Source organism: Eschrichtius robustus, chromosome 2 (genome assembly GCF_028021215.1).
Source record: "Eschrichtius robustus isolate mEscRob2 chromosome 2, mEscRob2.pri, whole genome shotgun sequence".
Lineage (NCBI taxonomy): Eukaryota > Metazoa > Chordata > Mammalia > Artiodactyla > Eschrichtiidae > Eschrichtius > Eschrichtius robustus.
The window spans coordinates 25,926,730-25,953,744 of record NC_090825.1 but is presented as its reverse complement, the minus strand read 5'-3'; the positions used below and the strand labels follow the sequence as shown (position 1 = coordinate 25,953,744).

Genomic DNA, 27,015 nt, shown 5'->3' with positions numbered 1-27,015 from the left:
GAGAAACTGGCTCTATTTGGAGCAAGTTTAGAGGAAGTGGCGAAAGGGACTCACAGCTGTTTCACATAAGTAAAGGTTTTGTTCTTTTCCAGGGGTAGATCTAAGTTCAAAGGGGTAAACCTCCAAAGAAACAGATTTGGACTAATGATAATTTTCTAATAATCAGAGTACTGTAAAGGTAGTGTTGTTTTCTTAACAGGTAATGATTTATCTCTTCCCGGAGGTATTAAAACACCAGTTTGAATTCATACTTTAGAAGGATAGTTACACTGCATAGTCTTCATGACCCATCCTCCGTGTGTGCTTGGCATCAACACCCTTGAGTCCCCTGCAATTGAAATGCCTGGAAAACTATATTATACTTTGGCCACACACTTTGTTTATTATTTTGTTTTTTAATACAGCACTTATTGAAACGAAGTGGACAAAATGCCAGTAATTTGAATCAGAATGGCATATCTCTGAGAAGCCCTTGGGAGAAAAAAGAGTGTCTTCGTCTTTTTTCTCTTCCACGGCTAATATAAGCCTTACACGTGGAGGTGCTTAATATGTATTTATTGAATTGAACTGGAAAGAAAGACTTTCTGTTGATTAGAGATCCTTTTTGGGAGAACTAATCTTTCTTTATAAGTTAATACAGGAAACTGATTTCTGTACTTTCAAGCAAATCCATTATCATGTATTTTTAAATAATGCCAGCTTAAAATACTTCAAAGACTAAAATGATATAAAGCACATGTCAGTCATTCTGGGATGGGCTGTGCCCATCCTCCAGGTTCTGATGAATAAGAATAACTCCTTCATTCTCTTGAGTTCTAGGGAAACATTATTAAAAAAAAAAAAAAAGAAAGAAAGAAAGAACGAAAGAAAGAAAAAGATATGCTTTCCATGAAATCTCCCAATAAGCAATCTATAGCCAAATGAAAAGTGAAATGAAAATAAAAGTTCTGTATCCTCAGGTGATTTAACTCTATCGGTGGTTTTATAAAAGTTGTCCTTTTACTGTTAGATTTAGTGTTAAAGCTAGAATGGCCTTTCGAGATCATCTGGCTGAGAAGTTCTTACCCAGAGGATAGTGATGGGCTTTAGAGATCTGTGAACTCATTAAACTTCCGTACAATTTTTGCATGTTTGTGCACATAGGCACTTTTCTGGGGAAAGATTCATTTTCCTTAGATTCTCAGAAGTGTCTTGACACTGACGAAGTTTCAGAATTTGTGAGTCCTAATCCATTCCCTTAGAATTAAAGATAGACAAGGAGGCACAGAAATTCTTGTGACTTCCTTAAGGTTACCCTGCTGGGTACTGATGAACCAGGGCTATTCCTACTTCAGTGAAGGCCAATAGGCCTTATTCTAAGCAGCTTTTTGTATTTGCTCATTTAATCCCTTTAACTGTCCTTGAAAGTAGCTACACTGATTGTCTTCATTTTACAGGTGAGGAAACAGAAACAGGGAGGTTAGATAATTTGCCCTGAGTCCCATGATGAATGAGTGACAGAGCAGGATTTGGACCCAGGCATTCTGGTTCTAGAGACTGTATCTTTAACAGCTGTAGTCCACCACCCCTCACAGAGGATATGCCAGGATGCCATGCAGCCAGTAAACTGTTTCAATACTTTGTGAGATGGAATTTAGGATGTAAACATGGTTCTTGTTTGTTGTAAAATAAATGAAGTGTTTTTAATAAGTTTTTATAGAGTTAAACGTATTGAAATATGCTTTTTCCTAGCATGCAATGATGCTGCCTGTTTTGACCCATCATATTCGCTACCACCAGTGCCTAATGCATCTGGACAAGTTGATAGGATATACTTTCCAAGATCGTTGTCTGTTACAGGTAAGAATTACTCTCCTGTACATTTATATAATAACAAGATAGGAGTAATTCATCTTGCAGGTTACAAATGGAGCACTGAGATTCTCTACTCTGGGAGATGATGAGGACGTTTAGAAACAAAGCTCTCTCCATTACTCTACTCTTATTGCCACTTTCAAACCCTTTTTCTCACTTTTTTTTTTTCCTTTTTGATGCTGTCCCTAAAGAAATAGACTAAAGCTAAAATTTGCCCGTCAAACCTGACCTCTTCTTTCAGCTTTTCCTCCTTTATGGCTCTTCTTTCCAGGTGCTGCGTATTCTAATTCTTCTCTGAAAGATGTGGTTTTTTAGGTTTGTTTAGAAGAGCTTGCACGAAAGCTTTGGAAATTTGACACTGGAGGAAATAAGATGGAAAGATCAGGGCTTAAAATTTGACTAGATAAACAGATCTCTTTCCTGTTTCATTTGAGGTGATATAAAGATGGTGCTTCTATGCTGAGGTTTTTTTTGTTTTTGTTTTTATGCTGAGTTTTTAAGACTGAACTTATTTCATTGAAATTTTAGCTGGCCATGACCCACCCAAGTCATCACTTAAATTTTGGAATGAATCCTGATCATGCCAGGAATTCTTTGTCTAACTGTGGAATTCGGCAACCCAAATATGGAGATAGAAAAGTTCATCACATGCACATGCGGAAGAAAGGTATATTTGGATTCCACTCTCCTGTTTTGTTCTGTGTCTCCTGTTGTAAATTAAATCCCCACCAGGAATGGTTCCCTGGTGACTGTTTCATTCTCTCTTTCTTTAGTGTTTCCTGACCCATATGTAACAACATTCACTTTGAGCAGAGCATTATGATAAGAGTAGATAAATTTGTGAGAAAATTTTCTTTCTCCTATCAAGTGTTTTAAGTAACTAAGTTGATCAAACTTGTAGACATGCTAGTCAAATTGGGGTGAGATAGATAATTTTCTTTCTACATGTCATATGATGGTCCTAGAATTCTTCTAACAGTATTTAGTTGTGATTTTTTTTTTAATAGGAATTAACACCTTAATAAATATTATGTCACGCCTTGGCCAAGATGACCCAACTCCCTCAAGGTAAAGTAGATTTTTTCTTTTTTAATTTATTTATTTATTCATTTATTTATTTTTGGCTGTGTTGGGTCTTTGTTTCTGTGAGGGCTTTGTCCAGTTGCGGCAAGCGGGGGCCACTCTTCATCGTGGTGCGCGGGCCTCTCACTATCATGGCCTCTCTTGTTGAGGAGCACAGGCTCCAGACGCGCAGGCTCAGCAGTTGTGGCTCACGGGCCCAGTTGCTCCGCGGCATGTGGGATCTTCCCAGACCAGGGCTCGAACCTGTGTCCCCTGCATTAGTAGGCAGATTCTCAACCACTGCGCCACCATGGAAGCCCCAAGTAGATTTTTTAATAATAGCTTTGTTGAGATATAATTCACATACCATACAATTCCCCCATTTAAAGTGTACAATTCAGTGGGTTTTGGTTTATTCACAAAATGGTGCAACCATGATCACTGTCTAATTTTAGAGCATTTTCATCACCCCCAAAAGAAACCCCATACTCCCCATTTCCCTCAGCCTGCCCAGCCCTGGACATCCACCAGTCTTCTTTTAATCCATGTTCAATATTTATGGATTTACCTATTCTGAACATTTTGTATAAATGGTGTCATACAATATGTGGTCCTTTGTGACTGGTTTATTTTACTTTACATTATGTTTAAAAGATTTATCCATGTTACAGTATATGTCAGTGTTTCTTTTTATTGCCAAATAATATTCCATGGTATAGGTATACCATGTTTTATTTATCTAGTCACCAACTGATGGTCATTTGTTGTTTTTACTTTTTGGTTATTATGAATGCTGTTGCTGTGAATATTTGTATACAGGTTTTTGTATGGACATATGTTTTGATTTTTCTTGGGTATATACCTAAGAGTGGAATTTCTGGATGATACGGTAACTCTGTTTCACCTTTCCTTTAAGGAACTGCCAGACTGTTTCCAAAGTGGCTGCACCATTTTATTTTCCCAGCAGCAATATATATGAAGGTTCTGATTTCTTCACATCTTTCCCAACACTTGTTATTATCTGTCTTTTTGAACCTGGGCTTTCTAGTGGATGTGAAATATTATCTCATTGTGGTTTTGTCATATTTCCCTGATGGCTAATGATGTTGAGCATCTTTTCATGTGCTTATGGGCCATTCATGTATCTTCTCTGGAGAAATATCTATTCAGATCCTTTTCCCATTTTTAATCAGGTTACTTTTTGTTGTTGAGTTACAATCATTTTTTAATGTATTCTAGATACAAGTCCCTTATCAGGTATGTGATTTGTAAAAATCTTTTCTCGTTCTATGGATCATCTTTTCACTCTCTTAGTGAAGCATAAAAGTTTTGATGAATTCCACGTAATAGATAAATTTTGTTGCTTTTGTTGCTTCTGCTTTTGGTGTCATGTCTAAGAAACCATTGCCTAATCTAAAGTCACGAAGACTTACATCTGTTTCTTCTAAGAGCTTTATGGGTTTTTTCCTCTGACATTGAGATCTGTTCTGTTCTGAGTTAATTCTTATATATGGTATGACATAGAGGTCCAGCTGCATTCTTTTCCTTGTGGATATGCAGTTGTCCCAGCACCACTTCTTGAAAAGGCTGATCTTTCCCCACTAAATCATCTGGGTTGAAATCACCCTTGACAGTATATTTGAGGGTTTATTTTTGGATTCTTAGTTCATTCCATTGATCTTTATGTCTGTCCTTAAGCCAGTACCACACTGTCTTGATTACTGTAGCTTTGTAATAAGTTTTGAAATCTAGAAATGCAAGGTCTCTTCTCCAACTTTCTTCTTTTTTTTCAAGACTGTTTCGGCTATTCTAGACCTGTTACATTTCCACATGAATTTTTTAATTACCTTAAGAACTTTTGCAAAGAAGCCAGCTGGGGTTTTGATAGGGATTGTGTTGAGTCTGTGGATCAATTTGTGAATGCTTACCATCTTAATATTAAGTCTTCTGCTTAATATTGTCTTCTGTTCCCTGAACATTAGATGTCTTTATTTTTTCTTTGTTGTCTTTAATTTCTTAGTAATGCTTTTTAGTTTTCAGAGTATACATTTTGTATATCTTCTGTTAAATTTATTCGTAAGTATTTTATTCTTTTCGATGCTATTATAAATGAAATTATTTTCTTAATCTTTATTTTTGGATTGTTCATTGCAAGCATATAAAAATACAGTTGATTTTTGATTATTGATCTTGTATCTTGCAACCTTGATGAGCTCATTTGTTAGCTCCAGTAGTTTTTTAGTGAATTCCGTAAGATTTTCTATATAGATGATCATTTCACTTATAAATAGAGATATTCTTACTATTTCCTTAACAGTCTGGATGCCTTTTATTTCATTTTCTTAACCTAGTTGCCCTAGCTGGAGTCTCCAGTACAATATCAAATAGAAGTGGTGAGAGAGGATCCTTACCTTCTTCCTAATCTTAAATGGAAAACATTCTTTTACCATTGTGTATGATGTTATCTCTGGGTTTTTCATAGGTGCCTTTTATCAGATTGAGGAAGTTCCCTTTTATTCCTAATTTGCTGAATGTTTTTGTCATGAGAGTGTGTTGAACTTTGTCAAATGATTTTTCTGCATCTATTAAGATGATCATGCGTTTTTTTCATTTATCCACATGGTGTATTACATTAATTGATTTTGGGGTGTTAAACCAACCTTGCCTTCCTGGGATACATCACACTTGATCATGGTATATAATCCTTTTTATATGCTATGTTTAGTTAGAATTTAGTTTGCTAGTATGCTGTTGAGGATTTTTGGTCTCTAGTTTTCCTTTCCTGTGACGTTTTAGTCTGGTTTCACTATTAGGATAATACTGGCCTCATGTAATGGGTTGGAAAGTTTTATATGTTAGCTTTCCTTATTTTATTTCTTGATTTTAAGTGATACCTTAATATATTAATATTCTCACTTTGTGGCCTGGAACCCCTGAAGAACCTGGGAAGGAAGTAGGCTGAGTCTATATAAACTCGTTAACACCCTGGAAAACTGAATGGAAGTAAATGCCAGATGCTGGTGGGGCTCTGATGTTGCTCTCAGGAGGCTTATCTCTGTGTGTGAAGCACAGCAGGTTCTATTTTGAAAGCCAGTAGAGGAGGTTGCTTGAGGGCGGCTTGCTTTTTAAAACGGGGCATTGAAGAGTTGAATAGCCAGGTTTGTCCCTCTTGGGATCCAGACTTAGATGGATGAAAGGCAGGTAGAGCAGGGTTGGAAGTGACAGAGTTGAGACACTGCTGCAGCTGGTAACTGGCCTCCACAGTGAGGTAGGTGCCCAGCCGAGCTAGTGCAGCTTCCTTTTCTACCTTTTTCTTCATGTATCACTTTGCTTTTCAAATAGACGTGCCTTGACGTCGCTGTCTTTTGAGGTTATCATAAACCAAACTGTCTTTCCTCTTCAATCAAGAGGTAAAAAGAAAGGCAGGACAGAACTTTAAAATTCCAATTTGAAGATGATCACATGCCTCACTACTGTGTTCTGTGAGGGTCTAAGATCAGAAAAGGACTGTCTAATTAGAGGAGCCCTTAATCACACCCTCAGGGATAGCGTGGCCATGGTTTCATTTTACCTTGCTATATTGTGGAGTCTCCAGATGACCGGTTCTGTATTTTAATAAGTGAAACCCTGGGTCCCCTGCAGCCCCTTTAGCAAGGCCGCACGCGCAATAGATGTGTCCTTTTCAATGATGAAAGCACAGGTTTAAGTGATCTTTGTCTCATCTACCCCAACCACAGTTATTGGTATGTAAATTATGTCTTTTGGTAGCATTGTTTAAACCTCATGGTTTATGTTTTCTTACTGTGGCAAAGGGAATGATAACTGAGAAACTGTGTTCTTTCTGAATTTACCATTTTGAAAATGATACCACTGATAGAGAATAAACAGATGATCTCTCTTGTCCTTTGACTTCTGCTCTGGCCTCTGCTGCTTGTGCTGAGAGCCTCTTGCAGTAGGTCTGATCTTTTGGCTGATGCAGAGTCGACCCCAAGTTTCTGTTCAGAAAGACCCTCCCAGCCTCGGTGGCCGGGCCGGCTGCTGCTTTGTTGCTGCTGTCCAGTAGCCCCAGCTGTGTCAGTACAGCCCTGGGAGCCATACTGAAGAAACTCAGACAAATGCAGTCCAACAGACATTTATCCAGTGCCTTTTGAGCTTGAGGCAGTTCGTAGATATTTTACAGGGATCCAAAGGCAAGTAAGACAAAGCCCCTGCTCACCAGGAGGTGTGACTGCCTGGGGTGGGGAGAAGTGCCGTAAACGTAAGTAACTTCGTATAAGGAAGACTCTGCTAAGTGCTTCAGTGAAGGTCAGAAACAAAACATACACGCCAGACTAGGGGCTAAGGAGAGCTCTGGTGGTTGTTCACGGATTATAGGTCAGTTATGCACTGTGCACCAGAGTAATTGCATTCACTTGAAACGATGTGCCCTCTTCCCTGTTTGTTTCTTAGTTTGCTCTTAAAAAGTGGGATGCAGTAGTCTCTGCTCCTTGTAAGTATTTGTATATCTTTGAAACAAACACTGTCCAATTCCAAATGTCAGTGGTTATATCTCCTCCCAAGCAAGCTTGCTCAGAATTTCAGACTGGAGAAAGGAAAGAGAGAGCCAACGAGCTAGTAGGTTGTTTGGGGAATCTGTGTCTGGCACTGAAGGTGGAGGAGCAAGGCAGGTAGGGGAGCTTGTTGGAATTCTTCCCCCAACCCCTCTAAATACCACTCCTCTCGCCCCTGCCCATCCTGCAGTGCAATTAGTGCCGCCTTCTGCCAGGTCTCCCATCGGGCTGCCTCTCCAGGCTTCATCTTGCTATTTCTGGAGCCTCCTCTCTAGATCTTAGCTGTAACCTGCTTGAAAGTTTTCTGTGACGTCTCGTCACCTACTGAATAAGTCTGAACTTCCCCACCTGGCAATCTCAGCACCCAGTGATCCAGGCACATCACTCTCTTCCCTGTGGCTCTCTGCACACTAGTAAGACTGAGGGACTTGCTGTGCTGCCAGGCGTACCCTCTCCCTTCCCTGAATGCCAGCAGTAATTGTACCTGTGGAATGCCCTGTGTACCCTGTGACATCCTGCCCAGATCCTGCTAGCATTTGTTTTATTGTGCAGGTTCTGGTTCTCCCAGGTATTATAACTGTGTCATAGTCTGATTTTTTTTTTTAACCGTGAGCGTTTTGAAGGTCTTTTGTCCTACTCTCTTTTTTCTTTTTTCAATTTCTTTTCCTTTTCCAACTAATGCCTTTCACAAAGCAGGGGCTCAGTAAATAAGTCTTAAAGGAAAGAATGCCATTCATGACATTACTTTTATTCCAGGTTATTTACCCGTTGACTAGAAATAGGGAAATGGGGGCACTAGGAAAGGTCATGGTCAGGGCCATCAAAAGTTTAAATGGCTGCTTACTCTCTTAATCTGATTTGGGATCAGCTGACATTTACAAAAAGACACGAAGACTTAAAATTAATAAATAAAAATCTGTCTGCCTATCAAAACTACAAAATAATTAACTTTTATGATGGCATCATCTCAAGTGAATATGCCGCCCATAATTTTTTAAAGTGTCACTATTTAACCACATAAATCTCAGTTGTATAGTTATATTTAACTCATGCACATTACAATGAAATGTTACCACAGAGAAGGTCTCTGAAGGATTAGGCATTCGGTTCAGCCTTGTACGCCAACATGAGAAACAGCCTGTGAGATGCACATTCATCATGTAATCAAGATATAAATACAATGCAATCTCTGCACTGAGGGGGAGAGTATTAATTTTGATGAGGGACTCAGGCAGGGATTCCTCTGGAGCTCACATTTTGCTAGACCTTGAGAGGTGGGTAGGTTTTCAATGTGTCTCAGTGCACAGGGGAGAGTAGAAGCCTCCAGGGCGGCAAGGAGCTTGGCCTGAACACAGGCACTGAGTATTTTAGGGGATGCCCTTTTCAGAGAGGACCAGGCAGTTTTGGAACAGGACCCTGTGCAAGGGTGGGAGAGGATAGCAGTGGACAACGAGACTGAAAAGGTTGGTTAGGCCTATTTTGAAGGACTTTAGATGCTAGGTTAAATTTAGAATTTGCAGTTTGGACCATGGGAAGCTAGAACATTGTACCAAAGCTGATTTTTCAGTGTTCTAACTCTCTCTAAGAATGCATTCTCCTTTCTCTCGTCCACCTGATAGTGGTGTGGAAAGAGTCACAATTGTTAGGGTGATGTCTCCTTGCTTTAAATCTGACTCCCAGGGGGAAGGAAGCACCAGGGTGGGAAGCCTGAGACACGTAGTATGAGGGGACACTCCCTCCCTTTCCCACCAGGCAGCCCCTGTACCTCCAGCTAAGATGGCCATCAGTGTTCTTGATTATGAGGAATAAGGTAGGGTGCTTTGATTACTAAAGGAGCTAACTCTCAGTATCCTTTTCTTTGAGAAGAGAGGGAGGAAATATAAACGTGTGCTATTTTAAGTGATCTTTTTAATTCTGTAGGATTAATCACAACGAACGGTTGGAGTTCCTGGGTGATGCTGTTGTTGAGTTTCTGACCAGGTAAGTAGGCTTTTCTGCCATTCCCCAATGATTGCATTTTATAGGTAACATACTTAATACATACCTTCTTTGTAATTAGCCAAATAAGGCCTTGAAACACCATGTTTTTGGTCTCCTCTGTAGAGCTTAAAAGCTGCATGTCTGTGGCTCTTGCCCTGATAACTTGCACTCACTGATGCTGTAATGAGCAAGATTACAAGATGAAAGGCTAGTGTCTCTGTCCTGTCAAGTTTATGTTCAAGTTGCTGCAGCCAGAAGAGATCAGCTTGTCTTGGTCTAGATGCTTCAGAGCTTATATTCAATTTGTAGCGAAAGGGATGATATTTTAAAATGTCATTTCATTTTCTAGGATTTGTCTTTGATCCCTTTCTCACTCTTCCTGAACTCAAGGGAAGTAAAGTTTGCAAGAATTTTAATAACTAGATTTTGGGGTAGGGTGTGTGTGTGTGTGTGTGTGTGTGTGTGTGTGTGTGTGTGTGTGTGTGTGTGTGTGTGTGTGTTTCTGTATGTTTGTAACTAGATTTTGGGGTAGGGGGTGTGTGTGTGTGTGTGTGTGTGTGTGTGTGTGTGTGTGTGTTTCTGTATGTTTGTATGTTTTCTCCGCAGAAATATTTTAGGGTCCTTAATTTGGAGGTAGGGGTAGGAAAGTACATTTTGTTTTTTCAATACTCATAAAATTTCCCTTTTAAAGGGATCTTGAGCTATTTTTATTCTCTTTAGGTCATTTCTTTTCCCGGAAGGACATAATGAGGCAAAGGGGCTGTTTTCTAAGCTTGTTCTCACTGGACACAGTAGGACTAGACAAGCTCAGCTGCCCCAATCAACAGTGGGTCTGAGACACCAGTGTGAGAGTTAGGGGAGCGCAGTTAGTGTCATGGTCTGAACGGGTCTTCCGTCGGCCTGCTTCCTAATTCCCTTACTTTCCTGATCAGCAGCGCCGGTTCTGTTTGCCACTCGTGTTCCTGTTCCTGTCCCTGTTCCTGTTCCTGTCCCTGTCCCTGTTCCTGTCCCTGTCTGTACTTGTGAAGAACGTGCCACACAGCTGCCCTGCTCAGAGCTCCCTGGCTCCTCTTCAGGGGCCCTCATAACCCAACCCAAGCAAAGCTCTCTGTTTCCAGGCTCAATTTTCATGTATTAGATAGGTTTGCTCTCGGCAGCGTGTGAATGTTTGTTCAGGTCTTTGTTGTTATCATATTTCAGGGAAATCTTTTTACAGAAGTCAATGTGAACATATGAGTGAATGGTGTTGTTTGGGTTTTAGCACATTCAGATATACCGTGCATACCGTTTAACTTTCAAAGACCCTACAGTTTAGTTCACTTCAGCTGGTATGTATTGCCCAGATATTATGTGTCAGGCCTGTTTTTTGGACTCAGAACCACGGACAGAATATTGTGATACATATTTACTTTTATGCTTTTTTTTTTTTTTGGCAGTGTCCATTTGTACTATTTGTTTCCTAGTCTAGAAGAGGGAGGATTAGCAACCTATCGGACTGCCATCGTTCAGAACCAGCACCTTGCCATGCTAGCAAAGGTACGTCCAATATCTGAAGCATCTGTAGTGAAGTCATTCTCTTCTTCAGTCCATGCATAATTTTGCATTTGAATAAGTAACCCTTTAGGGTGTATTAAGGGTTTAATATTTTATAGATGAGGAAGGACTTTTTTGTTTGGGTTTTAAGGACTCAGCCTTATTAGTTCTGTTACCTTAGTGAGTTTCACCAGCAGCCAGTGAACTCCACAGTGAGGTAACTTGCTAAGAGAAGAGGAAAAATTTGACAGATGTGCATGTACAGAGTTAAACATTTGGGGAAAGGAACATGAGAACAGAGTAAAAGAAATGAAACATTTCGTATTTTCCCTTTGTGTAATATTTCTGTATTACATTTGTTTTTAATTTACTTTAACAAGCAGAATTATAGCTTTGAATAGAATACTCCAGTCCATTTGTATCCACAGGGGATACTTTACAGATCTTTGAGAATTCCCCCCAAATCACAAATCCTATTAATTAAGATTTAGGTTTTAGGCTGTTCAGCTAGCCACGTTGACTTAGCTGAGTGACTAACAGAACCTTTTCTTGATTTAGATTCATGGTAGGCATGTTTCTTACATTATCTCATTTGATCTTCCTGTCTCTGTGCAGTGTCTCTTTTTTTAATTAATTTTTATTGGTGTATAGTTGCTTTACAATGTTGTGTTAGTTTCTTGCACTGTCTTATCATAAATCATAACGGATAGGACATGGGCACTTGCATGGGCCATCAGAATACCCGCAGGGGGACCATGGACACATTGTTATTCTCTTTGCCAAGCCTCTGCTTTCTCATCTATAGAATGGAGATGGCATTAGCATCTACTACACAGGGTGGTTGTGAGAATTAAATGAGATTATCATTTGAGTTTTAATGATTCCATTTGTAAAGTGCTTGGTGCAATGCCTGTTCATAGTAATCACATAAACATATGAATAAACTAGTAGGAGTTAGTTGTTTTTATTGCTGCTGCCACTTATAAATTACATTTATAAATCATTACATTTTATAGGCCTGTGGGTTTATTCAGTGGTAGGGGGGACAGTGGCTGTTAAATTCCCAAACAGTAGAGATCCATTAGAAAAGCTTTTGTGAGTTTTCCTTGATTTTTGCTTTAAGTAGTTTTATTTTTCTTCATTTTGATATAAATGTTGAAATCTGGTAGAAAAGACTAGATAAAACCCATTCTAGTTTTATGACTGACTTTTTAAAGAAAATATTTATTTTATTTATTTATTTTATTTCGGCTGCATCAGGTCTTAGTTGTGGCACTCGGGGTCTTCGTTGCAGCCTGCGAGCTCTTTGTTGTGGTGCACGGGTTTTCTCTCCCTAGTTGTGGCGCGCGGGCTCCAGGGCACACGGGCTCTGTGGTTTGCAGCACGCGGGCTCTCTCATTGAGGCGTGCGAGCTCAGTAGTTGTGGCGCACGGGCTTAGTTGCCCTGCGGCATGTGGGATCTTAGTTCCCCGACCAGGGATCGAACCCACGTCCCCTGCATTGGAAGGCGGATTCTTTACCACTGGACCACCAGGGAAGTCCCTGACTTCTTAATTTGATCTTGCCAAGGCATTAATTACATCTAAAATGTGGTTACTTTTATCCCACGGTTTTCGTGTTAGCAAGAGTGCATTGCTTTATTATATATAACATCTTCATCATAGCTATGTTGGTAGGCTTTGACCTAGCTTCAGTGGCATTTGAGAATATAAACAGTGATGCCTTCAGGAAAAACTATGGGCAACAGGTATGCTAACTTGGTTTTAGCCTTACAATGAATGAAATTCCACAAGCTATGTAAAACTGCTTCAATGTTTAGTTGATTTAATTGTCAGGATGCTTCCTGATAGTTCACGTAAGTGTCCATTGGAAATGCCTTTAATGAGTAGATTGTCAGCATGCTCCCCCCACCTCGCCGTTGTTTTCTTTTCAGTTTCAGATATAATAGAATTGCATAATTGTTTTTCAAACAATTGTAGAGGGGATATTTACAAAGTGTGGGAAATTACCGTAGCATGAACATGGATGCTGTTACGTAACACAGTGGGTGCTGTACAAAGCCATGAGTCATGACAGGGGTGGCCAGTTTCTCCCTTCAGGGATTTCTGTGTGATCTTCCTCCACCCCAAACCCTCACATTCCCATAGCACTCAACACCCATCTCCTCCAGCAGTAGGCAGTGGTGGTCTTACCCTTCTTCTGTCTAGACCAGTGGTTCTTAACTGTTTGGGAGGAGGGACTTGATGGAGCAGGACTGCTGACTCTGAGAAGGTAATGAAAGCTCTAGGTCAGCGCTCCAGACAGGAACATTTTAACACATGCATAGTGGAACACCAGTCTCCTTTTTAAAAGTTCCACTAATGCCTTCATGAAAAAATAAAGATATAGAGGAGGGATTATGAGAAGTTGGAAGATTCAGAGCATTCCAGAATAGTTGTTTATAATATAAAATATGGCTTGCACTCTACTCTCAAGCACGGCTCCAGAGATAGCAAACCATTGGATTTTCCCAGTGAAGTTGTGAAACAAGTGCAATTTACATATTCTAGTATAAACTCTTGCACTTGGGGATCAATTTTTTAAAAAGAGGTGGTTTCTGCTGTTGCATTTGAGGTAGTCAAAACTCTCACTTGAGTTTATGATACACTCGTGAATTCCTAGGAATACAAAATGCTGATAGCATATATGTCCCATTTTTATTGTCCCTTTTTCCAATGTAAACAGATACGGATATTTTTAACATACATATCAAGACACACAAAATCTGAGTCTCTTTTATCTGAGAGCTGATGAGATTCATATTGTCCTAGGTTGTTTATTGACTTGCGACTTGTTCCATTTACGTGGCATGTTATTGCTTAGTAAGTATTTATTGAACCGAATTACATGGTAATAGCAACAGATTTATTGCATGCTTATGCAATGTTTGTATCTTTCTCCTTTTATGGAATGAATTATGATTTCCATTTATTCAATCTCAGGAGTTTTATAAAAAACGATACTGTGTCTAGTTATGAAAGGACTTGATTTGTACATTGTAATACAATAGGATAAGAAATAAGTAGGTACTGAACTCAAAATAAAGAGAAAATATGGGTAAGACAGTAAAATGAAGGCAGAAGTAAAGTTAGTGTGCACAGATGTATTCATTAAGTCCTACACAATTTCTAGAACTGGGCCATAAATTTGTCTCTAAACTTGTCTGAGGCCAAATAAAAAAAGAAAATATAATTCATTATAAACCGTATTCCCAGAGCCCTTAAGATAGTTCCCACCCATTGCTTAGATCTCACTGAGACTTTAGAAGGATGAATGTGGAAACTTCAAAAAGTGGACATAAGTGCAAAGATATATGGCTCCCCAAATCCTTGTCAAATAAAAAAAAAAGATTTAGAGATATAAGGCATTTTGAAGTCTTCTGAGGGTCCCCATTTACTCTACCACATAAAAATCTCTTACATGTGGTACAAACGCCATCAGTACCACATAACTCTGGAATCCTAGAGGTTAACTTTGGGTTGGGTTTGTATCTCCCTAGACATATTGGGTGAACCCAAGGGTATGGTCTTGCAACAGAGGCTTATTCCAGCTTAAGCTAGTCCTTGTTCTGAACCTGGAATTGGACAGCTCAGATCTTATCAGTTCTGAACCAGATTGAACCATCAGAGTTCATAGAAGCTTGTTTGGGGAAAAGTCGAGGCTTGTCAGCGCTAAGCCATATGTAAGGACTCGTAGGGAATGGTGACTAAATTTTCACATAAGACCAATTAAATTGTAACCATACCCCTAGGAGATGCTGAGTTATTACAGTTACAATACGATTTTGTCGATTTTTTCTTACTTTCTGTCATTTTGAATTTTGTAGAAACTTGAACTGGATCGATTTATGCTTTATGCTCATGGACCTGACCTTTGTAGAGAATCAGACCTTCGACATGCCATGGCTAATTGTTTTGAAGCATTAATAGGTAATTTCTCACTTATAGTCTAGTTTCCTGCATGTCTGCAATGTCTGGAGAGCACATAAAATTCAATGTGGAGACTTGGGATAAAATTACTTGTTCCCAAAGCATGTGAGGTCCCCAGTATAATACCCACCTCCTTATACTATAGTTATGTTAGTTCCTCCAGAGCAGCAATCATGCTTTCTTTTCTTGAATTCCTTGTACCATGTCATGTACATGCTTAGTATATACTGAACTGAAGTGCAGTGTATTAATATGGGGATGGATTACTTGCCAGATTTGATTCAGGATCACGTACATAAATAAGTTTCTGGTGAGGCCCTAATACTGTTTTTGATCACATTTTAAACTATTCACAGGATTTTCTGATTTAAACATCTTGAAGACACCACATATTTAAAATCCCAGGGCTTGAGTCTCTGTAACTATTGTTTATTCACTTGAAACAAGACTGATGCAGACACTTTACTTCCTCACTCAGGCTCTTTACTTCCTCAGTTTCTTTTTTACTGTAACTAGAATATAATTAGCTGTTTGTACAGGAAAGTTATGAAGAGTTAATTAGCTGGTGATTGCAAGTATGCTTTACAATGAAACGTTTCAGTAGATTGACAGTTCCTTGATTTTTTAAGGTAAATGATTGAGTACATTTTTCAAAGGGCTTTGTACTTCCTTATCAATTTTGCCCTCTTTCTTTGAAAATGAATATAAAAGCTTCCCATTGTAGTTCCATGCTGATGATGGTAGCAAGAGAATGTTTAATAATTATCCACAGTCTTTTCACAGGTATGTCTGTTTTGCACAAATATGTCTATTTTCAGAGGGTTTGTCACGTGGAGTGACTGTGCTCTGTAGACATAATACTTTTGACGGTTAATGTTACAGTTGGCCCCATAGCCAGGCACACATGATTCAGTTCCCTTTTGTATCATTTATTGGCTCTGTGTCTTTGCCAAGTTATTGAATCTCTTTGAGGCTCAGTTTCCCCACCTATGACATGGAGATAGTATCACTCACCTCACAGAGTTGTAACGATCTTAGTATCTGATCCTGGTTGCATCAAATCCAGAGCAAAGTTCCATTTCCTTTAACCCTCCCCAAAATCACCTGCTATGGGCCCCAGTCCTGTAAATCTTTTCTAATACCCTCTTACTAAGGTGCCCTTGAAGGTGAAGATAAGAATGTGAAAATGCTTTGCACAGGGCCTAGGACATGAGTGACCCCCCAAACCCCTACTACTACTAATGCTGTCATCATCATCATTATTATTGTTATTATTATCATTATTACTACAACTATTGATAAATAATAAGTGTATTTAGTCATCAAAAGCCCTGGTGACTAAGTATCTGAATATTTTATGTGGAAAAGAGCCTTTCTGAAGACAGATGTAAAAAATATGAATTTAAGAACTACCCTACCTCAGCTATTTGATACCCAGTTAAGATGTTACTGTCGTACTTACTGGTTATGATGAATGGTAAACATGTGTACAGTGTTTAGTTATTTCAAAAAATTTTTAATAATTATTTCTAATTAAAGGTAAAGGTTATCCTGATTTTTATTTGCAGAAACCTTAATTGATCTGAACTCAGATTTTATCTGTGGTCTGAAATACAAACTATAAATATAGAAAATAAAACATAACATTTTCATAAAGTTAAGTATTTGTGCATAGTTCCCTTAGTCACTAATGGTTCATACCCATATCCTTCACGATAGTTCATAGTTGGCCTCTTTTTCTTACAAAATAAGGTTTATGTTTTAGTAAATTGAATTTCATATTTCAGTCTAACTTATAACACAAAGCATAGCTAAAAGAGGGAAAATGCTACCTTTAAAACAATTGCTTCTGATCTTGCCGAATTTTTCTGTGAGTGGGTTTTGGCTTGCCTTTTTGCTTTTTTATGGAGATATGTAATTTTCTCTGAATACTAATGCAGCCTTCCTTTTGGCATTCTCTTCCTTTTATCTAGGAGCTGTTTACTTGGAGGGAAGCCTGGAGGAAGCCAAACAGTTATTTGGACGCTTACTCTTTAATGATCCGGTATTTATCTCGATTCATTTGATTTTTCTCAGTTATATATCATTACAGAAGATTTTATATCAATTAGTCTTTGTATTTTAAAGAGCGTGTAGGAGAAACAAAAACCCCAAATTTACCATAGATGGTTGATTTCAAGCACTTCAAAAATAGCATATTCAAAAAAAAAAAAAAAAAAAAAAAAAAAAAAGAAATGAAGACCCAACACAGCCATAAATAAATAAATAAATAAATAAATAAATAAATAAATAAATAAAATTTAAAAAAAAAAAAAAAAAATAGCATATTCAACTTTGTCACAGATGGGAAAGTTCTGTGGACATTTACACTAGGTTGTTTTCTACCCAAAACCCCGTGTTTCCTCATGGTCACTTGTAAGTTAAATATGAATAGAAATAAGGTAGGACTTTGCTTTATTTTGAAGTATCTTGAAATTAATTATGATTTTATATTTTATAATCATTGGGTACCTATCCCATGCAGGCTTAGTTGAAGCTATAGCCTTTTGGCTTTTCTGTTTATGATTTGTTTTTATGTAAGTTATGTAGACTAGATAAATGTATATTTATTTTAGAAAGTCAGTTCATAGGGAGTTTCTGATAGGGCTATGAATAAAGAATATGGAAGTACTTTTTTTTTTTAAAGCAAATTATAGTTTAAGAAAAAATGATAGATTCTAAAATAGTTTCTGTTGTTACTAAAGTATTAAGCTATTAATATTGCCAGGGCTCCCTTTTTAATCCTGCATGTAATAGAGCATACTGGCTGCTTTTTGTACCCAAACAAGTCAATTTAACATTTAAAGGGAGAGGCAACTCTGTATTCCTGATTGAAATGTCATTATAATTGAATGAAATAGCCCTCATGGAGCAGTAAAGAACATAGGAAGCCAGGGTTTTAAGCCTTTGTGAAACCTTCAACGTAAGTGGCTGTCAGATGTTATTACTGTATTCCTTAGGATAGGTAAAAAAAAAAAGAATCAATAGTTTTGAAAAATGGGGCCTGGATGATGCTCATATCTGAGGATTTGATCTTCTTTTACCTGTTTTTATAGAGATAGGTGGTGATTTTATACGTGTGAATTTCCTCTTGGTGGGAACATTATCTACAGGTGTTCCATGTCCCCCATTTTGTCCTACAACCTATAAACAAGTGTGCGTCTTGATTTGTATCTGTAGCAGATGTATTTTAAGTCTTTTTCCCAAAACTTAAAATAACTTTGTTCTGGCCTTTATTTTTTGTTGGCAGTTTCAGCAACCTCTTTACTTTGTTTGCTCCTCCAGCCTTGCCTCTATGTGCCCCCTCACCCCTTGAACCTAGCCTCCACCTCCACCTACTCCTGTCGCTGTCCTCCCATCTTACCTGCAGCCCCCATCCACTCTGTGTTCCTGTTTTCCTGAATTATATGCAGCTTTATACCTGGCATTCTTAATTGCAATAGTTTTGTTTGGATTCTTTTCTCTCTTTAAACTGCTTCTCTCCCACTTGTCTACTTAGCAGGCTTATCTTTTATTTCCAGTACCAAGTACAATGCTGGCATGTGCAGAGTTTAATAAATATTTGTTTAAGGAATGAAATGGATAAATGACTAAATGAAAAAGCAGAGTCTGAACATTATCTTACCAATGGGACGGCTGACATTCAGAATTTGTTTTAGTCACTTTAGTGTGTCTTTTTGTGAAATTGAACAGGGCTTGGTAATATATGGTCTTCTCACTTCAGCGTTTTCAAGTGTGCACACTTGGACAGTCTAACTCATCTGACATCTCCATATCGGTTTACATCTCTTAGTTGTAGTATGTGAGAGATTTCGGCGAGCCATCGTACTTTTTCTTGAGTAATGGTTCTGTGAAAGTCCAGTCAGCCAAAGACAGCCAGAGACAAGCTGTAGGTTTATTGACTCCATGCATGGGGCTGGGGGAGGGGACGGGGGGGCATGCTCATAACAGGGAGGGGGCCCTTCTTTCTGAGGCCTGGGCTGGTGCTGACCGGTTCCGAGGGGCCAGGAAAGCAGGGATCAGTTCTTGTTTGGTTGCCATGTCTGAGGCCGGATTAGAAGAAGCAGGGGATTAATTTGGGATTGGGTGCTGTCAGAAGCCGAGGGGCAGTTTAGCTATTGAGTGCCCCTGGCAATCTTTATTCCGGGGGTAAGACATAGCAGAGCAGGTCAGAGGGTAGCGCTGGTGGGAGAGCAGTTGTTTCTCAAAGAGGGGGTCATTCAGAGTTTTACAGATGCTGTAAGACCTTGAGGGAGATGCTGTTTCCCGTTAACTTGGAAGCTGGCTTTATGTGTGTCGTCCTATCAGCCCTGTTAACAGAAGGGCTGTTTTTCTTTCTCAGCCTGAACTACGTTTTACTCTTTCAGCCCCAGGATGCTTTTGCCAATTCTGTGTTCTCAGGTCTGTGTGACCCTTCCCGGCTTACCCAGTACCTTCAGAGCCACTGTTTCCATTTGACCATCCAATGACCGTCTTAGAAAGATAGGGAGCAATTACTATGTAATCTTTCCTAGTCTCCCACTGCCCCCCCATACACACCCCTTTTTGTCTGTGCACATCTGTCCCAATTTCTCTGACCCAGGCCTTTCTCTGGAGCTCCAGAAATTGGAAAAAGTGTCTTTTCAAATTGCCTCTGGGCAACTTCACCTGGGTGTTCCACAGACACCTAATTTCAACAGGTTTAGTATTTGAATTCAATACCTTAGCCCCCAAACATATTTCTCCTTCTTTAATTTTATGATCTAAACCAGAAACCTTAGGGTATTCTTTTGTCCTTAAGCTTTTTTCTCCTCATCTCCTTTCAGTTGCAAACCCCGTCAGTTTGGTCCCTCGTATCTCCTGAGTGGGTTCACTCTTGGCCGTACTGCTGCGTTAACGTTTGTCCTCCTCATCTCTCACCTGCGATAATTAACCTGTGGTCCTTCCCTGCTGCTCTAGTCCATCATTCATGCTGCGTTTAGTGTTGTCTTCTTTTTCATGCACAGATTTGATTATGGTCTTTGTGGCTTAAAATCTTTGGTTTCTTTATTGCCTACCAAAGTCTGCATTATACAACATAGCATTTAATAGTTCTCATAATCTGACTCCCACCTATTTTTTCAGTCTCCTTTCTTTTCACTCCCTCTTTGTGCCATTCAAAGAATTACGTTTTTTTAATTTTTTTTTTGAGTCTATTATAATTTACTAACAAATAACTGTTTATTTTATTTTATTTTTTGCTTTACAGTGGTGTGAAAAATTTTTTTTAGGTTTACAGCAAAACTGAGAGGAGGGTACTGAAATTTCCCATATGCTCCCTGCCCCACACATGCACAGCCTCCTCCACTATCAGCATCCCCGACCAGAGTGGTAAATTTGGTATAATCAGTGCACCTACACTGACACATCATAATCACCCAAAGTCCGTAGTTTACATGAGGGTTCACTCTTGGTGTTGTACATTCCGTGGGTTCAGACAAATATGCAATGACATACAGCCACCATTACAGTGTCATACGTTTTCACTGCCTTAAAATCCTCTGTGCTCTGCCTATTAAGAGTTACCCTTTTGTGTGTGTGTACCTTGAGACCTATTATTTGTGTATATATGGTGCCCTGCTTTTGATTCCCTCCCTCTGCTGATGTACTGAATTCCTCAGTACTCTGTGTTCTTCAGAATACAGCTGAAAAGTCACCTCCTCTTTGAAGCTTGATCTGACACCCCAGGCAGAATTTTCCTAGCACTTGGTATATATACATCACTATTATAGAATTTGTCATAGTTTATTAAATTATACTTATTTACCTTCATTCTTTCCCACTAGGCTCCTTTGAGGACAGGGATAGTGTCTTATTCATCTTAGTAAGCTAATATGTAACAGGTGTTCAATAAAAATATGCTGCATGATCTAATGTCCCAACAGTCAATGAACATTTTCCAGAAGAGCAAACTGAAGGTAGAGGCTTTACCTAAGGTCCTTGGGCTAATAGAAGGCAGAGCTGGGATTCCAGTCGAGATCTTTTCCAGGATATTTTCTCTGACCCCGAGGAGCAACATAACCTTATCTCAGTGTGCAGGGTAGAATAAAGGAAATGGATGCCATTGAAACAGGCTAGTTGTGAGGTTTTAAGCTATAACACCAAGATGGGTGACAGCAAACATCAAAGAAGAAATCAGTGTTTTTGAGCAAAGAATACATAGGAGAAAGGAGGAAGATGAATCTAGAAATCCCTGACAGTTTTGAGCTTTGGAGATTGAAGTTGGTCAGAAGAGATAGTTGTTTATCGTCATTGTTGATGTCATCATTATTAATAGTGGCATTTTCTGTGTGCCAGCACTGGGTTCAGTGCTTTGAGTACATTGCTCACTGAGGCATCAGAGAACAGTCTGAAGTAGGTACTGTGATTATCTTGGTCTTACACTTGAGGAAAGGTTGTCTCAGGGAGGTTAAGTAACTTGCCAACGGGGAATCAGGATTAAATCAGGCAACCTGTCTCCTCATCCTGCACCTTTTTCTAACACCATACTCCCTAGTTTAAGGTGAAAGGTAAAAACGTATGATTTGGTCATTTAGGTATGAGGTAAAAGATGCCCATAAAGGCACTTAGAGTTATGGACTTGTATCTTGAGTGAGAGGTCAGAACTGCAGCAGAGATGAACAAGTGATTTAAACAGAGGTAGCAGTGGGAATGGCGGGGCTCTCCAGAGAAGCAGGTAATGAATAGGTCAGGCAAGGGGCTGAAGTTTGGTAAATGTCCATTTCAGGTACAGCAGGAGGAGAAAAAGCATTGAGAGAACATGAGAAAGTTGCAGGAAGGGAGTGACATTCAGTATAATTTATGCTACAGAGAATTCAAGGGAAAGGTTATTGAATTGGTTAAGAGAAGTCCTTTAAATAGCTTTAAAAGAACAGTTTGATATTTAAGCTTGTTTTTTATATTGGCAAAATAAAACACCAAAAACAAAACCTAAGTGTATTTTATTAAGATGCAAGTTGTACAAAAATATCAGGTATTTTATTTCACTTTGTCATCATCTGATCACAAGTGATAATATATTTTCCTATACTTCCCCCCTGCAAAAATTAAAAAAAAAACAACTCCTCTTTTAAAAGTTTTGTCATTTATCTCAAAAACCTATCATCGAGGCCAGAAAGGAGATTCAGTCGGAGGCTCCCCAGAGTCTAAAACTGAAGGAAAAACACTTTAATCCTGAGGAAGGTCTAATTATAACTGCCTCTGGATTTAACTCAATGGATTAGGATTTTCCACAAAATTTATTCTTTTGTTTTTTCTCTTATTTCAAGTATACATTTGTAATGATCCACAGTAAAAGTGTGGTCTTACAAATCTAAGTGTTTAGGAAGTAGATATGGGGTGTTTTCCACTCCATCTTAAAACAACTCAACGATAATGAATTAGTGCCTAAATAAAGGACCATTTGAGATGAGTTTTCATTACAAAAGGCACAGCTGATGTACATTTCTGGGGAATGGTAAACTAAAAAATGTGATTAAAACAGCAGCTTAATCCAGTGTATTAGGTTAAGCAAATGGGTAACTTAGTTTTAAAAGGTGTCTTTGACTCTTGGGGGTGTGGGGGGCTCTTTTCCTCCCCAGCTTAATAGGCTAATTAGAGTCACTACAGGCAGTTTGAGTGGTGAAAACACTTTAAAAAAATTAGTTTGCCAGCACTATTGAATTTGCAGTAAGTGGAGTCAGCATCTGAAATAGTTCAGTATTTCACATAATGGCATTTTATTTAGCACTCTAGAATGTGTTAAATGGCTCCCTCAAGCATTAAAGGCATCACTCCATTTTCCAGGACTTGCGCGAAGTCTGGCTCAATTATCCTCTCCACCCACTCCAGGTAAGTGTGACCTTCCTGTCTTCAGTAAGCTTTATAACTCTGGGCATTCATGATGCTTCAGTTTGCCTTTTGTCCCTTCCTGCTTTTATCCTTTGATTCCCTTCCGTGGCTTTATGACTTTAAGCTGGGGTGTCAGACTGGAGAACTTTGGAACAAATATTAAAACGATGCCATGTGTTGCCCTCTTTGTGGTCTGGGGTGAGGTGGGGGAAGCACTGGGGGTCGCCTTCCCTCACGAGGCAGGAAGAACTACTTGTGTGGCTGTGGTTTGGTCCCCTCTCTTCCCCAAAACAGTGATAGTCAAAGCATAATATGTTGTCTCCAGTGTATCTACATGCCTGCTATTATAGGGAAAATAATATGGAAGCAAGTCTGGGCTTATTACAAAGTAGAACAAATACTAAATTAACATTGCTAAATCGTAACCTAATTTGGATCTTAGAAGTTGAAGGCTTTGACTTCGATGCATAAAACATATTGTAAATTAAAATTTTAGTACAGTATAATGACTTTTTATTCAAGATCTTGGAATTTAAAAGATCTACATATGGTGACACTTTTTTCCCCAGTTGGTTTAAAAATTCTTACTGTTCTTTGCTTTTATTACCATTTTACCTTGGAGATATACATCATATATATATATATACACATGTAAATGTATACTCATATGTACATATTTTTGTAAATGTATATTATGTATATATAAAAGTCATCACTAGTGGCTGAACTCTCTCATGAGAGGCTTTACAGTAATAAGTGACATTAATTCAGAGTACTTTAGAAATATTTTATGAGTATGAACTTGCTCAAAGTTCCTGAAAATATTCATTTTATTTAAACTCATCATATTTGCTCTCTGCTAGTGGTTAAAGGCTCATTGTTATGTGGAGCACCTGACTAGTGGTATAATAATCTCCAGTGTATGCTGAATCCAGTTTTAATGATGTTCATTTGCCAAAATAGGTTGGTCCCTAGAAGACACGCAGAGGTCAAGTTACTCATTGCAGAGATTCTCAAAAGCTGGCCCCCAGGCCAGCAGCATCTGCATTACCTGGGAACTTATCAGAAAGGCAAATCCTTGGTCCTTATTCCAGTCATACTGAATCAGAAGCTCTGGGGGCAGGGCCTGGCTATCTGCTTTTAACAAGTCCTACAAGGGTTTGATGAACGCTAAAGTTTGAGAACCACTGAGTTACCAGATAGATATATACATACTCTCTACCAGTGGTTCTTCAGCTTGCCTCTTCCTTGGAGAGCTAGTATAATACTTGGGATTTTGAATTATCTGTGTACAGTATTTGGCCTTGAAATCTGATAGAAGATTGGAAAATATTATTTGAGCCTTCTTTAAATATTAGGTTTGTTTGCCATTCTAAGGGATGAGAAAGAAGCTTTCGTGTTTTATTGGCATTTCAGAAATTTCTGCCTGTGGGGGAAGGAAGTTTACAAAACACTATCTTAGAATTGATAATTACTTTTGTAACTAAAAACTGCATGTGATTTTTATTTCTTTCTTTCTTCTTGTAGCTTCAGGAGCCAAATACTGATCGACAACTTATTGAGACTTCTCCAGTTCTACAGAAACTTACTGAATTTGAAGACGCAACTGGAGTAATTTTTACCCATGTTCGACTTTTGGCAAGAGCATTCACATTGAGAACTGTGGGATTTAACCATCTGACCCTGTAAGTTAGAAATACTTATGTAGTTCTAACATGGGCATTTAGACAGGCAGTCCCAAACGTTTGCTGCATGCCCTTCCAAGGTTAGGGTCTCAAACATATTTCCAGGGAAGTCACATCGTTAGATGGATGAGCAACCAGACACCAGTGTGGACCAGAGGATATGCTCTTATCCAGTATTTTTGGTCTCATTGTCATGCATCTTATTTCTTTGTAAAGTATAAGAGAAGTGTGAAGGAAGTAAAAACTTCTTCTATGAAGGGACAAATATTAAATATTTTAGGCTTTATAGGCCATGTGGTATCTGTCATGATAATTCAACTCTGCCATAGTAACAAAAGCAGCCACAGGAAAAATGTAAATGAATGAACATGGCTGTGTCCCTTTTTACTAAAACAGGCCATAGGCTGAATTTGGTCCTCCAATCCCTGCTCTGGATGAGTGATTTGAACATGAGCTAATGAAATAATTAATAAAATAACCAAAACGTTGTTTCTTTGCATGGTGTTTTTTATTCATTTTTGGCTTCCTTCCCCCAAATCAGATATTCACAGCTCTCTTTACACTGTAAAGATTAAGGATTCTTGTTATAGATTTTTTAGTCCTTAACCTAGAGTCCAGATTTGAATAATGGAGTGTATTTTTCAATAAAAAGATAAAGATTTAGCAAAGAAAATTCTTGGGCCTTTTTGCTTTGTTTTGTCTGTATGAAGATTGTCTCTGCAACATTGTTGTCTCTGCTGTACAGTTGACCCTTGAATCACACGGGTTTGAACTGCATGGGTCCACTTACATGTGGATTTTTTTCAATAAGTACGTGCTACAGTGTTACACAGGGTCGGTTGGTTGATTGGCTGAATCTGCAGATGCGGAACCGTGGGTACAGAAGGCCGACTGTAAAGTTAAACTGGATTTTTCACTGCATGGGGGGGTCGCTGCCCCTAACCCCCTCACTGTTCAAGGATTCAGCTGTGCTTTATTTTTCAATTGATACTCCCCAGCTTTTGGCCAGGCACTATTTACTAGTCTTTATTTTAGCAGTTGTTTAATCCTTAAATAGTACTTACTTTACTCTCCTTTGAAACTGAACCTGTATTGACTCAGATCTCTTCTCAGTTGAGGAGCCTTAGGGAATTATATTTAGTTTTGTGCTTTAAGCAAGATGAACACATTGCTTTTTAACATCATGACTTTTAAAAAAAATTCTCTGTGTTTTTTTTTTTAATCCACAAATGCTTATTGATCTCTTTACATTGATGTTTTTTCCCAGAGGCCACAATCAGAGGATGGAATTCCTTGGTGACTCCATAATGCAGCTGGTAGCCACGGAGTACTTATTCATTCATTTCCCAGATCATCATGAAGGACACTTAACTGTGAGTTTGTATTAAATCATTTCTTCCAATACGATTGCTGTATAACAGAGAGCAAAGATTAGAAGAACCAAATATATATTTATGTAATTGACTTAGTTCTTGGTGACTTTAGCATATCATATGGTTTTGTTTCATTATGTAAATTGTGTGCAAAACAATATATGATAAGAGCTCATTTCACACTCCATTTAGTGACTGCCTGCTCAGTGCAAGACATTGAGTTAGGCTTCATGGGGGGAGCAAATATTAGTTGACACCTAGTCTATCCATAAGAAGTTTAAAAACTATGAGGAGAAATTAAAAATACAAGTAAATAACTACAAATTCTCTCTCTCTTTCTATATCTATATACATATGTATATAGATATAGTGTGGGGGGTGTGTGTATACACATACATGTACACTATAAAAAGTATAAGTGAGTAATTGTAACTAAATACAGGGAGTAGTACCATGTTAAATATTATAAAGAGGCATAGGGAAACTGTGCTGTTTAGGAAAAGTAAGATTTCTTTTAGCTGTGGAGTTTCTAGAAGGCTTCATGGATATGATGATGTTTGAGCCTTTAAGGATGAGTAGGATTTGGCCACTGGGAGTTAATGGGAAGAAATTTCTATGCCAAGACATTGCACACATTGGGACTGCTGAAACAAGGGCACAGCATGGAAGATCAAAAGCCTACTTTGGCTGGACCACGTGGAGTTGAAAGGGACTTAGAGAGACAAGGCTTGATTTATGAACAAAGTGAAATAGTCCCCATTCCTCTCACCTTTGTTTCATTTTATAAAATTTCACTGAGCTTTTTTATTTGCTGCATATGGTTTTTACTCTGTGAAACCAATCAGTAATAAAACCAGAGTGGAGAACAGAACATATCTGGAAACCAGTCATGATGATCTCTCCCAGCCCGAGGAATAACCTTTGAGAAGTCCCTCTAGAATTGGGCATTGAAAAAGCAAATATTTTATTGGGCAAAGAAAAAGAATACTCACTATAAGACATTTTGTGAGTGCCGACGTTCTTCATTATGCTTGAGGCAAATAAGTCTTTCATACTTTGCGTCTCTACAATTTCTATACATGTTTTGCTTTCAATAGAATTGGATCTTATCTCTGCAACTGTG

The 27,015-nt window shown here is 38.6% G+C and overlaps 1 protein-coding gene across 9 annotated transcripts in view; it reads left to right on the top strand.

Annotated features, from left to right (window-relative positions):
* DROSHA (drosha ribonuclease III) overlaps window positions 1–27,015 on the top strand; it is a 120,254-nt gene that overhangs the window by 70,160 nt on the left and 23,079 nt on the right. For all 9 annotated transcript variants that reach the window (XM_068535182.1, XM_068535187.1, XM_068535185.1 and 6 more), the window contains 10 exons: window positions 1,732–1,839; window positions 2,383–2,521; window positions 2,862–2,922; window positions 9,387–9,446; window positions 10,883–10,982; window positions 14,845–14,947; window positions 16,921–16,991; window positions 22,790–22,834; window positions 24,362–24,519; window positions 25,787–25,892. In XM_068535182.1, the coding sequence (XP_068391283.1) occupies window positions 1,732–1,839; window positions 2,383–2,521; window positions 2,862–2,922; window positions 9,387–9,446; window positions 10,883–10,982; window positions 14,845–14,947; window positions 16,921–16,991; window positions 22,790–22,834; window positions 24,362–24,519; window positions 25,787–25,892 (951 nt within the window). The remainder of the gene's footprint in view (window positions 1–1,731; window positions 1,840–2,382; window positions 2,522–2,861; window positions 2,923–9,386; window positions 9,447–10,882; window positions 10,983–14,844; window positions 14,948–16,920; window positions 16,992–22,789; window positions 22,835–24,361; window positions 24,520–25,786; window positions 25,893–27,015) is intronic.